Genomic DNA, 13,922 nt, shown 5'->3' with positions numbered 1-13,922 from the left:
ATGGACAGATATTCCAAGTGGGCTTGTGATCAAAGGCTGAGAGATTCTCGAGACGGGGCGAATCTGAGCTTCGAGAGAGACCGGGCCTACGGGTTCTCGTGGCCCCAGAGGAACTATAATTGCAGCTTTTGCAACAAGGAGTACAAATCTGCTCAAGCTCTTGGAGGTCACATGAATGTGCACAGGAGAGATAGAGCAAGAATGAGGCTTTCTCCAAATCCTAACCCTTACTCTAACCCTAACCCTAGTTTGTCGTCGTCGTCATCTCCATTGCCCTCCACAACTAAGTTCTTGCCTTGTAATGTAGAACATCTTGCTGTGATCAGCTCACCCTCTCCACCTCCTCTCCGAGAAGACGAGTTTGGAGCCATCGGCCGTTCCTCACCGCGCCAAAGCATGGTGAAATGCAACAATGGTGATGTGGAAATGCTTGAGTTTGCTAGCTTTTCAAGAAGAAATGATGTTATTAGATTGGATTTGAGCTTGGGTTTGATGCAAGATGCAAAGGAGGATTCGAATTCGGATTTGGATTTGGATTTGGATTTGGATTTGGATTTGGAGCTTCGACTTGGTTGTTCATAAAGATGGAATCGATCATCATCATCAAAACAAGTGTGATGTATGTGTGGTATGTCCAAAAATGTTTTTTATTTGGACCTTGAATTTGTTACATCTTTCTTCTCTCCTCTTGAAATTTCGATTACCACTCTCTTTAAGTAGAGACAATTAAAAGCAAAAAATTAAATAAAATGAATTGCAACTCACCTTTTCTTTTCTTCTTGCTTTAGAGTTGTGTGACGCCTTGGATCGGTATATGGTTAATTTCTTATGTTTTATTTATGTAAATGTAATTACAAATATATTTCTCTCATTTCCGAGTTCTAACTCTTCAACTAATTTATTTATTTTTTATTTCCTAAATCAAGCTTGTGTTGATCAATTTTCTTGTTTAATGAAAACTTTCCTTTTTGCCAATTAATGTGTAATGATGATGATGCATCATATTTGGGAGAGAAGCATCTCATATAACTTAGCCCTAGTGTTTGGTAGTATAAACCAATAAAGTATTTTCTATAGCTCATATTGTCCCCTTTATTTTTGTATTTTATTTAGCCGTGCATATACCATATATAGTTTGAAATAATAATCCCATCATTCTGTATACACATATAATATGAAAGAAATATGAATGGCACGGCGTGTTGTATACCAATTTTGTCAAAAATGCTATCTATGTATGGGTGCCTAACCCTTCCAAATTTATAATTAAAATAAATTTTCTAAAAATACTATGCATTTATTAATTACAGTAGCTGGCCTTTCACAAACTCATGAGTCATGAGCAGTCCAAAAAGATTATTTATTTAAGAAAAAAAAGAGAAAGAAACATCCTATAGTTTCAATTAATTCCTTTCAGTGCCCGCCGGGAGTAACGCAGTTGACAACGGAGGGGCAGATCTTCCTGCAATTAATTCCTTTTAGGAAAAAAAATTGGTAAGAGTACTATCAAGAGTACTATCAAAATAGCATGAAAGAGGGGAGAGTACAAGCGCTGCAGTGCAGGGTACAAACCTATGTAACACAAAGGAAATAGGGATATTGCCTTTTCCAAAGTCTGGTCTTTTGCATGTTCCCAACGAAAGCATCATCACCTTTAGAACACACACAATTTCTTCCCTTTCTAACCAAAGTAACACCAATTCCTACCTCATCACTTTCTATGTATTATGCCTTCAACCACACATTTCCTACCTTATTCATCAATTTGCAATCAACATGTTTTCATTTTCAAAAGAGAAAACCAAGAAAAGTTCAAGACAGTGAAACCCCAAAACAAATAAAACTGTATAGAAAGTTACCAGCATAAATTTATTCTGAATAATAAATTATTTCAAGATTTGCTATGAATTAAAGGATAACTACTCATGTTTTATTTTTACCTAAAACTTAATTCAACTCATTTTGACTTGTACTCCTCCTTAATAACAAACTCGTCTTAAACCGACTTGGAAAAAGAATCATAAAAAAACCCGACGTGTTAGCCCAAAATCCAAATATTTATGATTAAAGTTGACATGTAACCCAAATGACATGCAATCAAATAGCCCGACATTCAAACAGGTTGGCACGAACCCGAACGGGTTGACCCCATGAACATCCCTAGTGGGCATTTCCGCTCCCTCCATTTTTCGACCATGGATCGGCCACGGGACCGATATATTAATATGTACTCCATATATAAGAACGTTTGTCTAAGAGTTGAAGATATATACTCCTTGCAATAGAGAGAAGAGGGGTTCCACCAGAGGTGAAAAATGATAGACAAAAAGAGGTAATAATTTCAAAAAGGGTGACAGTGGGAGAGGGGGTTCTATTTTTAGTGAAATGAAATTAATAAGACAAGCTGTGATCATAGATAGAGGTATGGGTATATTATATATGAGATAAAAGGAGCAATGGGTAGATATTGTCACCACCTTCATCTTATCACCATTCACATTTAATTTCATATTACTTATTCTATGCTTGTCCTTTCCCAATCACTCATTTTGTACTACTCTCTATTTTCACTCTTACATAAATAATTCATCTTCTATGAATTCTTATACCTCCTCCTTGTCGTGCTAGGATGAATTTTAAACACCAACTAATTAGTTTAAGGGTATATTTGACTCTAAAATCAGATCACCTAAAGGATTAAGAACATAAATAACTAAAAAAGTAAAAAAAAAAAATCATACTCTCTCTTCTTTAATTTATCAGTTCTTTATTTAATCAACTACATAATAAATTAATAATTATTTAATACTTCATGATTTGTCATTCGAAAGGTATAGAACATACAAGAATTATTAATCTTGTTATTTTATTTTATAGGCAATTTCCCTTAATAAAAAGTACAAGGAACAATCCTATGTCAAAAGCAGACGTAAATAACGTTAAACATTAACGTGGCCGAATTACTTGCTCAAATCTCAATGGGCTAGGCCCAACTTTTCAAATCAAATCTGATTTTTAGATTATTAATTAGCCAGCAAATTGGGCCTGTTGTGTAAATAGCCTTAAAAACTGAGGTGGAAGTCTGGCCCACGTTAACAAAAGTTAAATAAATTCGAACCATTTGAAATTCTTTTTGCTATATACTTACTTCTCCCTATATAACTCATTATTTGTCTACGAAATCATAAATCATTTAATATTACAATTTTCACTTTATAATTTTTAATAAATATTTTTTTTATTTCTATTTTTTGTGCATAATATTTTGATATTGTCTCCTTAGAAAATTGAAACTACAACGCGTCGCATTGCATGGCGAGATGAAAATTACGTGTCAACTTAGAAAACCAAATTTACAACGCGCCGCATTGCATGTGAGTTGAAAATTACGGGTCACCTTAGAAAATCGAAACTACAACACGTTGCACTGCACGCGAGATGATATTCACGTGTCGCCTTAGGAAATCGAAACTAAAACGCTTCGCATTGCATGCGCAATGAAAAATCACGCGTCGCCTTTGAAAATAGAATTTACAACGCGTCGCAGTACATACGAGATGAAAATTGAAACTACAACGAGTGAGATGAAAATGACTTTTACCCATTTTTATGACTTCGTAAAGAGCTCCCATTTAACTTCTATTTTCACCACTTTCAAGAAGAAAGCCAAACTATTCTTCACTCGATCGTCTCTAGCTGCTGAAGCTCAACGCTCTCACCTGAAGGTTTAATCTTTTTCACTTATTTCGATCCCCATGTGTATGATCTCCAGATTGTTGTAGGTTTATTTTGAGAATTTGGATTCTGAATTTCGTGAATCTATTACTCCATTTTTGCTTCAAATTGAGCTTATTGTGTTCGAATTTACAGCCTATTGTGTTGATTTACTCTGTTTTATTTTTCTCATAACTGAAATTAAAGGCTGGATTTAGGGGTTTGGTCCTTGAATTTGTTTCTTTGCAATCTGACAACGACACTACATGTATTGCACCACACATGTTTGAGAAAATGACTAAACCACACATGTTGCCTTACACCTTTTGTTAGAATGGCCGTCCAATTCCCTAAAATAAGGCCAACAGCAGAAGCCGATTTTCACGTGATGGGCCGCCCGTTGCCATGGCAGACGCAAACCAAGATCAGCTTCGGTGTTCCTAAACAATGCACTGAAGCTCAATTGTAGCAGTAGCAAGAAAGCTGCTGCCATCAATTCAAATTGTGAGTTTCCTGCAGATAACTCTCCCTGCATCACTCGCCTTCTTGCTGAGATTCTCCGCGATCCTGTTTTCAAGATCAACGATGATCGCTCCACATTTATCCCGTGGTAAGTGACAATGTAGCTTCTTTTACTTGTCGTTTTTGGTGCTACTGCTAATTATCGAAGGTCTGGCTATGGCAGGTACCAGGCGAACCAAATGCTGAGCTGATACGAGCTCCATCTCTTATTTATTCAATCTACTCACATAGGGAAAAGATTTCGATATGATCTCCTTGCCCTTGAATTCTGCAAACTTGTTAGTCTTTCAAAATACGAAAAGATGCTAGTTTTATTAGGCACGGGATATTTCAAAATACGTACCCTTTTATGCAGGTTGGTGTGGAGAAGTTCGTGATGTTATCTTCTCAGAGAATGGAAGTGTGGCTTTCGTTTATAGGGTGACTGTACGGGGTGTGGATGGCGAGGTGCGTTCCTTTCCTTTGCGTATGTGGTTATGATTTACTTCGAATAGGATGGACTTTTTTCGATGTACAATTCGTGTGTGACATACATTATGGCTTATATTTCGTGCATCTGAAGCTAGGTAGTAAATGTTTCTGTTTAAAATGAAGGTGCAACTGTGTCATCTGGCGATGGCGATATCGCCGATCCGGCTGCAGCAGCAGAGGAGATAGCATTTTGCAGAGCAAGCTCTAGATTTGGTCTTGGTTTGTACCTTTACCACCAAGATTAATGAGCTTATTATCTTCCTTTTGGTTTAATATATGTAACGCTTTTCATTTAATTGCAATTTCATCTTTACTTTAGTTGTAGCAAGTTGAAGCTAGATGAATTATTCAAAATGGCGATAAGTATGATTGAAATCATCCACCAAATCTGGAGTCGATATTTGTTTTAGAGAAGAAGACAAGATTTATGATTAAAAAAAAATTAAAATATTTAAAAATTACTAGTAATTGTAAATCAATGAGCTGGATCATAATGTCGTCGTTTTGATCTATTAGACATTCTGGCTTGCGAAAACGAAATCATTTTCGGTCACCTATTTTATCTGACGAGCTACGTATGAATTGGTTTCGTCGGGATCGTCAGTCATGAGAAATCTCAAACAACAATAAAGTTTGTGATTTTTATGACCAAGTTTAAGTTCGTAAGAAAATTCGCAATATTTGGGTAAAGATTGTGGTATGAGCGACCAATGAAGTCTTTTAATGACATTCTCCAGTTTTGTTTTTTTACATGGATATACACCTCATTTTTATTTAGATACATATTTTTGGTTGTATTAATAATATTTTAATATTTTTGTTTATTTATAAAGTATCATTATTTCTTAGTATTTTTTTATCTGGATAAACACCTCAATTTTATTTTAATTACCAGTACTTTTTTTGTTATTCCAGTAAAATTTTACTAATATTTTTGCTTATATACATGATTTATATTGGAGATTATAAAATAAGAAAAAGTATAAAATGAGATGTGAGATATGTAAGTAGGGTAAATGAATTGTTTTTTAATGCTAAGCGTTGCTTATTAGCCTTAGATCTGACTTAGTGTAGAGTGAATTATTTAATGAAGTACTAATATTAAATAAATAAACAATAATTGTAGCAAGGTGTTGAGATTAGAGTGGCGGAAGTCGGTAGCATATGAAATTTTTATAAAAAAAGTCAAATTAATTGAGTTGAAATATTAAACACTTATGTAGATTTGAAGCAATTATTCTCTTATTCCAACAAATACTATACTACCAATGAATCAGATCTATGACTAATATACGACTCTGACTTTTCTTCCCCAAATCTAAATCGAGTCTATATGAATATGGTACTACTCCTATTATATTTGAATTTGCAGCATCCTCCACATGCTTATTTTCCCTCATATCCCTTTGTATATTATCTTCCAAATTTAATTCATTGTTAGTAATTAAAACTAAAAATATAACATATAACTGTCCCACATCGGTGTCAAGATAAAACTGAAACTAGTATATAAGTCTCATCGGGCCCCTCCTCCTATCACCAATTGGTTTTAGGATGGAACCCACAGATTTCTATGATCCATCTACATTTCTAGTCTTATACATGAATCAAACTACATTCACCAATTTTGGATGGAATAATTACAATTAATATGGACATTCCATATTGTGTTGAAGAAAACTAAAAAAAGGGAATAACTTAAAAATAACTTTATCTTTTTATGAATAATTAACACTTATTATTAACAAGGTTGGGTAAAAGAGAGACGGCAAACTTTAAAAATTAGTCAAAAAATTCAAGTAGTATAGCATTATTTTTAATTTTTCTACATTGATAGGTTTACATTAGATGATGCGAATATGTGCTAAGCTTTATTTTTCGAATCATCAAATATTTTCAATGTAAAGATTTGAATGGAAATATACAATAAATATGATTTGTCTAACTGGTAAAATTACACTTCATAATTTTATCATACTACAATTTGACCCTCATATTCCTATTAATCATCTCAATTTTGCTATTTTTGTCTAACCCTTATTAATTTTTTTGTTCCACTTTTATTACTTGTATTAAGTGAGCATCATATAGTATAGACTCAAATTGATTAATCTTTTTCTTTCATCTTTTAATAAAATTAAATAATTTCTTGAAATCGCGATGAATTATGAGACAATTATAGAGAAAATAGGGTTACTATATTGTATTGGATTGGATTTGGCTCTAGAAAAGGAAAAAGTATATTTAAATTTTTTTCTCAAGATTTCGTCATCAATGGCGCTGTAGTCGTATAAGTATTCGCCCTCTCTCTCTTCTCTCTCATTAAATTTTGCGCATCAGTTATACACAGAGTAGTCTCTCTCTCTCTCTCTCTCTCTCTCACACACACACACACACACACACACACAGACACACGCGACGCATCAATCTGTGTGTTTGAGTTGTGATGTGAGATCGATCGATCTATCAGTATTTCCGCCCTTACTTCGAGTAGCGGATGCGGATCTACTCACTTTGCTTTCACACTCGAAGCCTTTTTTGATTTCCTTCTCAGCAAAGCGCTGATCGCTTCTTCGCTACTCCTCCATCGCTAGTAAATAGGCGACGCGAAGTTCAGTTTTGAGAGAGAATTATTATTCCAAAATGGAAGCTGAGAAGAAACCTTCAGCCGTTTCAGATGTTGGTGCCTGGGCTATGAATGTCATCAGCTCCGTCGGAATCATCATGGCGAATAAGCAGCTCATGTCCACCAACGGCTATGCTTTCAGCTTCGGTTAGTGTTTTTTTTTAAAAAAATTCCGATTTGAATTTGTGCAATTTCTGCTTCGATTGCCCTGTTACCGGATCTCAAGTTGTTCAAATCTGCGGCATTAATATAGTTGAAGGGCAATTGACCGAATTCTCTTCTCGCTGCAGCGACGACATTGACTGGTTTCCATTTTGCTGTTACCGCACTTGTTGGCATGATTTCGAATGCTACGGGGCTTTCTGCTTCGAAGCACGTCCCTTTCTGGGAGCTGCTCTGGTTCTCGATTGTTGCAAATATGTCTATTACAGGGATGAATTTGAGCCTCATGCTAAACTCAGTTGGATTCTATCAGGTATGGATGTTTTGATCTTCTTCGCATATGAATTCCTGCACCAGATCCATCTGGTTTTTCGATTTGTATCTGTTAATGTTTTTCATAAAAACCTATCTGTAACTTTCCATAAGTGGATTTCGTTATGCTACCTTTTCTGATTGAAGAGCTTATAAATTTTGAATTTTAAAATTTGAATTTTCTTCCTTTTTTGAACAATCGGGGAATCCTCGTTAGGATTATACGACTTCTCAGTAACCTATATATCCACTAAGATGATTGCATTGATTTCACTCATCTATATCAGTATATTGATCTTACATCTATCTACATTGATTAAACCTTTTCAAATGAACCCTAATTGCTTAACTACAGTGATTTAGGAACACAACTCAGGAGTTTGTCGTAGTTAATATGTAGGGGCGTGCAACTCCAGTCAAATGGATTCAGAAATGTTGAAAAGCATTCAGTTGTACTGATTCGTAAAAATATTTTCTGTAGCCAGTGTGACCTCTTTCTAGGCAACCACAAATTTCAAAAGGCATTTTGGAATCTAATTGATGGATTGACCAATTTCAAGTATTTTGCCCCCTTCCTAATCATGCTATGATAATTTCTTTTGCTGGATTCTGTTAATTGTCTGGAGTTTTTGTGCAGATTTCAAAATTGAGTATGATTCCAGTGGTCTGCATATTGGAATGGATCCTTCATAGTAAGCAATACTCAAGTCAAGTTAAATTGTCTGTTGTGGTTGTGGTTATAGGCGTGGGTGTTTGCACTGTGACCGACGTGAAAGTGAATGCCAAAGGTTTTATATGTGCTTGTGTTGCAGTTCTTTCCACCTCGCTACAACAAATAGTGAGTAAATTGCCACTTTTTCTACAATAGACTAATACAGCAAGTCTTCTTTTAAATGCACATTAACAAATTTAACTTCCAAAGTTGACATATGGAATGCAACGGAGGATTTGGTTTAAACCTCCTTGGCTTATCATGTGTTTTTCTGGCTCTGAAAAACTACATATCTTGTGAAATGAGTTTTTGACCTTGGTATTGCTCAACTTGTGAGTAGAAACACAAGAATGGGTTTAAGCTCTTCAAACCGTGTTTCTTTTCTGCAGTTATATGACTAATGATACATTTTGAATGCAGTCAATAGGCTCCTTGCAGAAGAAGTACTCTATTGGATCATTTGAGTTATTGAGTAAAACAGCACCAATTCAAGCTGGCTCCCTCCTTGTGCTGGGTCCTATAATCGACTATTACCTCTCGAATAACTTAATTCTGGACTACAAGTTTACCACCGGGGCCCTGGTAAAGCTTGAATTTTGATGTAACTAACTGCACTAAATCTAACCTAACTTGAATTTTCTAACTTGAGTTTGAATAATGTGCAGTTCTTCATACTTCTTTCGTGTTCTCTAGCTGTGTTCTGCAATGTCAGCCAGTATCTTTGCATTGGGCGGTTTTCAGCTGTTTCGTTCCAAGTTTTAGGGCACATGAAGACGGTGTGCGTGCTGACACTGGGCTGGCTGCTTTTTGATTCCGAGCTTACAATGAAGAACATAATGGGGATGGGCGTGGCGGTGCTGGGCATGGTGATCTATAGTTGGGCTGTGGAAGCCGAAAAGCTGCAGCCTAAGATAATAGCCAGTGCAAAGCACAGCTTAACAGAAGAGGAAATCCGATTGCTGAAAGACGGCCTGGAAACGGCTCCGATCAAGGATATTGAGCTTGGTCAGCCCAAGCAGTAGCCTCCCCTTGCTTCCACCACCACCACCACCACCACCACCACCACCATTTGTGTAGTAACTTACTAGATTTGATTTATCTTCTTTTTTTTTCATTTTAATTTAATTAAGGACAAAGGGAAGTTTACCTGTAAAAGTGAGAAATTCGTTTGATTGTGAGACACTGCAAGTACCTGTTTATTTAGAAAGCTTTATATAGTTTCATTTGATTAGTTGGTATTGGAGTGAAGGCTTCCCTTTTTGAATGGGTTATATTCATTTAAATTACAGAGTTTGGTTGATTTTTTTTTATTATAAAACAAATTATGAAGTTTTTATATTTTTCAATTCTCTTGTCTAGGGTAGCATTCGACTGAAAAACTAATTTTAAAAAAAATCAAATCAAATCATATTAAAATGTAAATTATTCAAAAAATCAAACCCGAAAAACCCAGATTCTAATGGAAAAAACCGATTTGAACACATAAAACTGAAATTGCACAAGTATATCCACAAAATTCGAAAAACCAAAATTAAAACTACAAAAATTAAACTCTAAAAACTGAAATTGCACAAATATATTCAAAAACTGAAAAAACCCAATAATCTGAGATTAATCTTCTATAATTAGCATAAAAAGATACTATTGTCATATCAACCCATTATCATACCCATAATCTTCATAATATCGAAATATTATAGTGGAGTAACATTTTTTAATACCAAAGTTTGTTTAATACCAACTGACATTTTTGTTAATGTTGAAAAAACAAAAAAAATAGTAGTTTTCATGATTTAATCTGAAAATCAAATGATTATTGTTGATGATTAGTGAATGCAAATGTATATAAATGAATTGAATGAGATGCAACAGAGAGAGAGATGGGGAAGGCGATGGAAACGCGTTGTATTGAATTACATACACACACGTGGTGTGGTGAAAGCGAGGGAAACGGCCATCAATCGGATGGATTGAATTCCGTTTCCAGCTTAGGTCTTCATCGTTTTCCAATTCTATTCCTTCCCTTCGATTTCGAATTTCCATTTCGATTCATCGCCGTGTTTCCTAAGTTTGTTTGATCGATCGATTTCCATCGCATATACATTCGGTAATTAATTATACAAGCGGCTGCGGTTGAAGTAGGTGGCGATTATCTACTAATTACGATATTTCATCTTCAATCAACTCCGTTTTGATGTGATCCAGTTTGTAGGGGTGAGGGATGGTGAAGGAGACGGAATACTACGATGTGCTGGGTGTGAGCCCCACCGCCACCGATGCCGAGATTAAGAAAGCATATTACGTTAAGGTATTCATTCTATTCGCTTCCAAAATGTATTGCTGTTGTTTGTTTCGTATCAACATCAACTGTACAATCATTTCCTTTTTCCTCATTATCTCCATGTAATGCCAATACAATTACATCAACCTAAGGTTTATGAAAATAACCTTGTATTTATTGATTTGAGGGAAAAGCCAATGTGAAACAATGAGAGGCCATCTAGGAGCAGAGTAGACAATGGAGAGGTAGTTTTGGAGGCAATGTGCCATTGAAAACAATCTGATTAAATACTTGCGCAGAAGGGATGGCACAAAGTAGGACTGCCATTTTACGACATGGAGTAGAAGTTAGGTGTAGGGAATGTGTGGTGTAAAATGAGGTGTTTGAGAAGTTGGCACTTCTTACACCCTCAAGTGCTTTATGTTTCTAGGGTTGGAGAGGCCACATTCTGTTACGGAGTAAAGGAAGAATGCAAAAGAACAAGTAGAAAGCGAAAACAAAAGACGTAAAACTTAAAGAAGAACAATCCTCCGAGGAAGGCCTAATAATCCTCAAAAGAGTCCTACGGCTGATACCGTTCCAAACACTTTCCTTTCAGAGATTTCTAGCTCTTCTAAAGAGGAGCTATTCATAGTACCCCTCATACGAACTCTAGACTAGGGAAGTAAATCAACTTAAAACTGAACAAGGAAACAAATTCTGAAACATGGAGTGTAATATCGGGACAATCTATGCACTAATGAAAACAATCTCAAGAGATAACGGTGATCTCTATCTTGATCTCTATCACATTCATCCGTGCATATGGGAGTTCTCTGGCATTTTTCTAGCATTGACTGTTGGAGAAGGGCCAAAGGAAAGATGCCTGATTAGTTTAGAATAAACTAATTGCTATATTGTGTATTCTTTCTTTTGACTGATTTGATGTTCTTGCGTGCTCCCTCATGATTTCTCATTGTTGTGAGGTCTCTTATTTTCATTCTTCTTTTCACTTACAAATGCATTATTAAGTGGGTATGGTTGAATGTTGTAGGCAAGGCAGGTTCATCCAGATAAAAACCCGAATGATCCTTTGGCTGCACAGAACTTTCAGGTTGACCTACTAACTATGGTTATCATGTGTCTTTTAAGGGCATCTAGTTGAAACTATGTTATGATAACTTAAAGCATGTCTCTTGCTTGTTACCTATTAATTACAAGAATCACAAATGAGGCAGCAAATTAAGGCATTGTTCTTGTCTTTTAACATTTCCAATCAGTGTCTTGCCTTTGATATCAGATACTGGGAGAGGCATATCAAGTGCTGAGTGATCCTGGACAAAGACAAAAATACGATGCTAACGGGAAGGCTGGAATCTCAGCGTGAGTGTGTTTTGTTTATGTGCATTCTACAAAACACATTGTCCTGAAATTATTCAAACCCTTTGCCTCCATTTGAGAATGTGTCTCTTTGTTGCTAATTTCTTTCAACAGAGACTCAATTATTGATCCTGCAGCAATCTTCGCCATGCTTTTTGGGAGTGAGCTTTTTGAGGAATACATTGGCAAGCTTGCTATGGCATCTATTGCTTCCTTGGATGCTTTTTCAGAGTCTGAAAACATTGATGCAAAAATGTTGCAGGAGAAGTTGCGGGTATTAAATGCCTTATGCTTCCTAGTATATCGTATCATTTCAAGCGTATTATGTACATCTATCTAATTATATGCTCTATATGGTTTTCTAAGGATATTTCTAAGTTCTAATTTCTACTCTTTACATCTTTAGGCTGTCCAGAAAGAGAGAGAAGAGAAGTTGGCTAATTCACTTAGAGATCGACTCAATGTGTATGTCCAAGGGAATAAAGAGGAATTCATTGCTCATGCCGAGGCCGAAGTAACTAGACTCTCCAATGCTGGTAATCATCAATTGTTACATCTTTTCCGAATTGGTCACCTGCAAATTTTGTTGCTCAACATGTTGGAATGCTGCAAACCATGCACTTCATTTTAGGCTTTATTTCTTCAACTTGGACACAAATAAATGCTATGTTCTTAACAACTTAACATCCTTGCAGCATATGGTGTGGATATGCTGAGTACCATTGGCTATATATATGCAAGACAGGGGGCAAAAGAGCTTGGAAAGAAGGTGATTTATTTGGGCGTCCCGTTCGTTGCTGAGTGGTTCAGAAATAAAGGACACTTCATCAAATCCCAAGTAACTGCTGCCACAGGTTAGTTAGTTTAAGCATTGCTGGTTTGGCATAATTGCCTTGATGAACTATCAGTGGACTGGTGCTGCTAGGTGCAATTGCCTTGATTCAGCTGCAAGAAGAAATGAAAAAACAGCTGAATGCTGAAGGAAACTACACCGAGGCTGAACTTGAGGAATACATGCAATCACACAGGAAGTTGATGATCGATTCCCTATGGAAGCTAAACGTGGCGGACATTGAAGGCACACTCTCCCACGTTTGTCAGATGGTTGTTGAAGAGTTTCACTTTCGATTTCTTTATTCGTGTTGTCATTCACCTTGATGGATTTTATCTTGGTAGGTGCTTCAAGAGAGCAATGCAAAGAAAGAAGAGCTGTGTGTAAGGGCAAAGGCCTTGAAAACCCTGGGCAAAATTTTCCAGGTGAGCAAATGCATATTCATATATATTAGTAATATTCATCTCGGTTATATTGAATGTTTTGTTATTTCTTCAGAGGGCGAAGGAAGTTAATGGAAATGAAACTGACAATATACCAAATGTTCCAAGCATCAAAGCAGGTCCAAATGAGGCAAGCAGCCAGAATGCAGAGGTGGATTTTGGTTAGAATGGAAAATATAATTTTACTCATTTCTTCAGATTGGATTAATGACTTTCATATTTATTGACATTTACAGAAGCCCTCCACAAGTGTGAATATCCCAGTGGCATCAGGTGCTCAGGGTCAGGGACAATGATCAACCTTTTTAATTTTGGTATTCTAAACTTTTTGTCACTTTGTATCTACTTGTTTACTAGTATTTCCTACTTATGTTGTCACTATTAAACTAAGTGGTATATATATCTAGGTAGGTTATTATATTGTATCATTAGAGCATTTATAGATTGATATTTAAGAAGAGGAAGTGGTCAAAATATTGACGAGAAAG

General features: G+C 35.9%; 3 protein-coding genes and 1 long non-coding RNA gene across 6 annotated transcripts; all 4 read left to right on the top strand.

The window, feature by feature from the left end:
* On the top strand, positions 1-582 carry LOC121780120 (transcriptional regulator SUPERMAN-like). Its single transcript, XM_042177642.1, has one exon. It carries the CDS (start codon positions 1-3, stop codon positions 580-582), a length of 582 nt encoding a protein of 193 aa, XP_042033576.1.
* Positions 583-3,594: 3,012 nt separating this feature from the next.
* Positions 3,595-5,025, top strand: LOC121792924. Of its 2 annotated transcripts, XR_006048960.1 has the most exons (5): positions 3,595-3,725; positions 4,048-4,324; positions 4,400-4,514; positions 4,592-4,683; positions 4,831-5,025. It is a non-coding gene; the product is annotated as an uncharacterized LOC121792924 (long non-coding RNA). The 2 variants fall into 2 exon arrangements; XR_006048959.1 differs by having other exon boundaries at positions 4,400-4,683.
* Positions 5,026-7,023: 1,998 nt separating this feature from the next.
* On the top strand, positions 7,024-9,750 carry LOC121792923 (UDP-rhamnose/UDP-galactose transporter 2-like). Its single transcript, XM_042191063.1, has 5 exons — positions 7,024-7,480; positions 7,624-7,808; positions 8,445-8,645; positions 8,940-9,101; positions 9,185-9,750. Exons 1-5 carry the CDS (start codon positions 7,351-7,353, stop codon positions 9,539-9,541), a joined length of 1,035 nt encoding a protein of 344 aa, XP_042046997.1. The 5' UTR covers positions 7,024-7,350; the 3' UTR covers positions 9,542-9,750.
* Positions 9,751-10,225: 475 nt separating this feature from the next.
* Positions 10,226-13,921, top strand: LOC121792922 (chaperone protein dnaJ 10-like). 2 transcript variants are annotated; one of them, XM_042191061.1, is made up of 11 exons: positions 10,226-10,657; positions 10,732-10,827; positions 11,834-11,893; positions 12,080-12,162; positions 12,274-12,433; positions 12,566-12,695; positions 12,855-13,013; positions 13,085-13,263; positions 13,336-13,416; positions 13,490-13,585; positions 13,671-13,921. In XM_042191061.1, the coding sequence occupies exons 2-11, from the start codon at positions 10,741-10,743 to the stop codon at positions 13,728-13,730; spliced, it is 1,095 nt and encodes a 364-aa protein (XP_042046995.1). In that variant the 5' UTR covers positions 10,226-10,657; positions 10,732-10,740; the 3' UTR covers positions 13,731-13,921. The 2 variants fall into 2 exon arrangements, with proteins under 2 accessions (XP_042046995.1, XP_042046996.1); XM_042191062.1 differs by having other exon boundaries at positions 10,226-10,661.
* The last annotated feature ends 1 nt before the right edge of the window (position 13,922 follows it).

Source organism: Salvia splendens, chromosome 2, assembly GCF_004379255.2.
Source record: "Salvia splendens isolate huo1 chromosome 2, SspV2, whole genome shotgun sequence".
NCBI lineage: Eukaryota > Viridiplantae > Streptophyta > Magnoliopsida > Lamiales > Lamiaceae > Salvia > Salvia splendens.
This window is presented reverse-complemented; position numbering and strand designations above follow the sequence as displayed.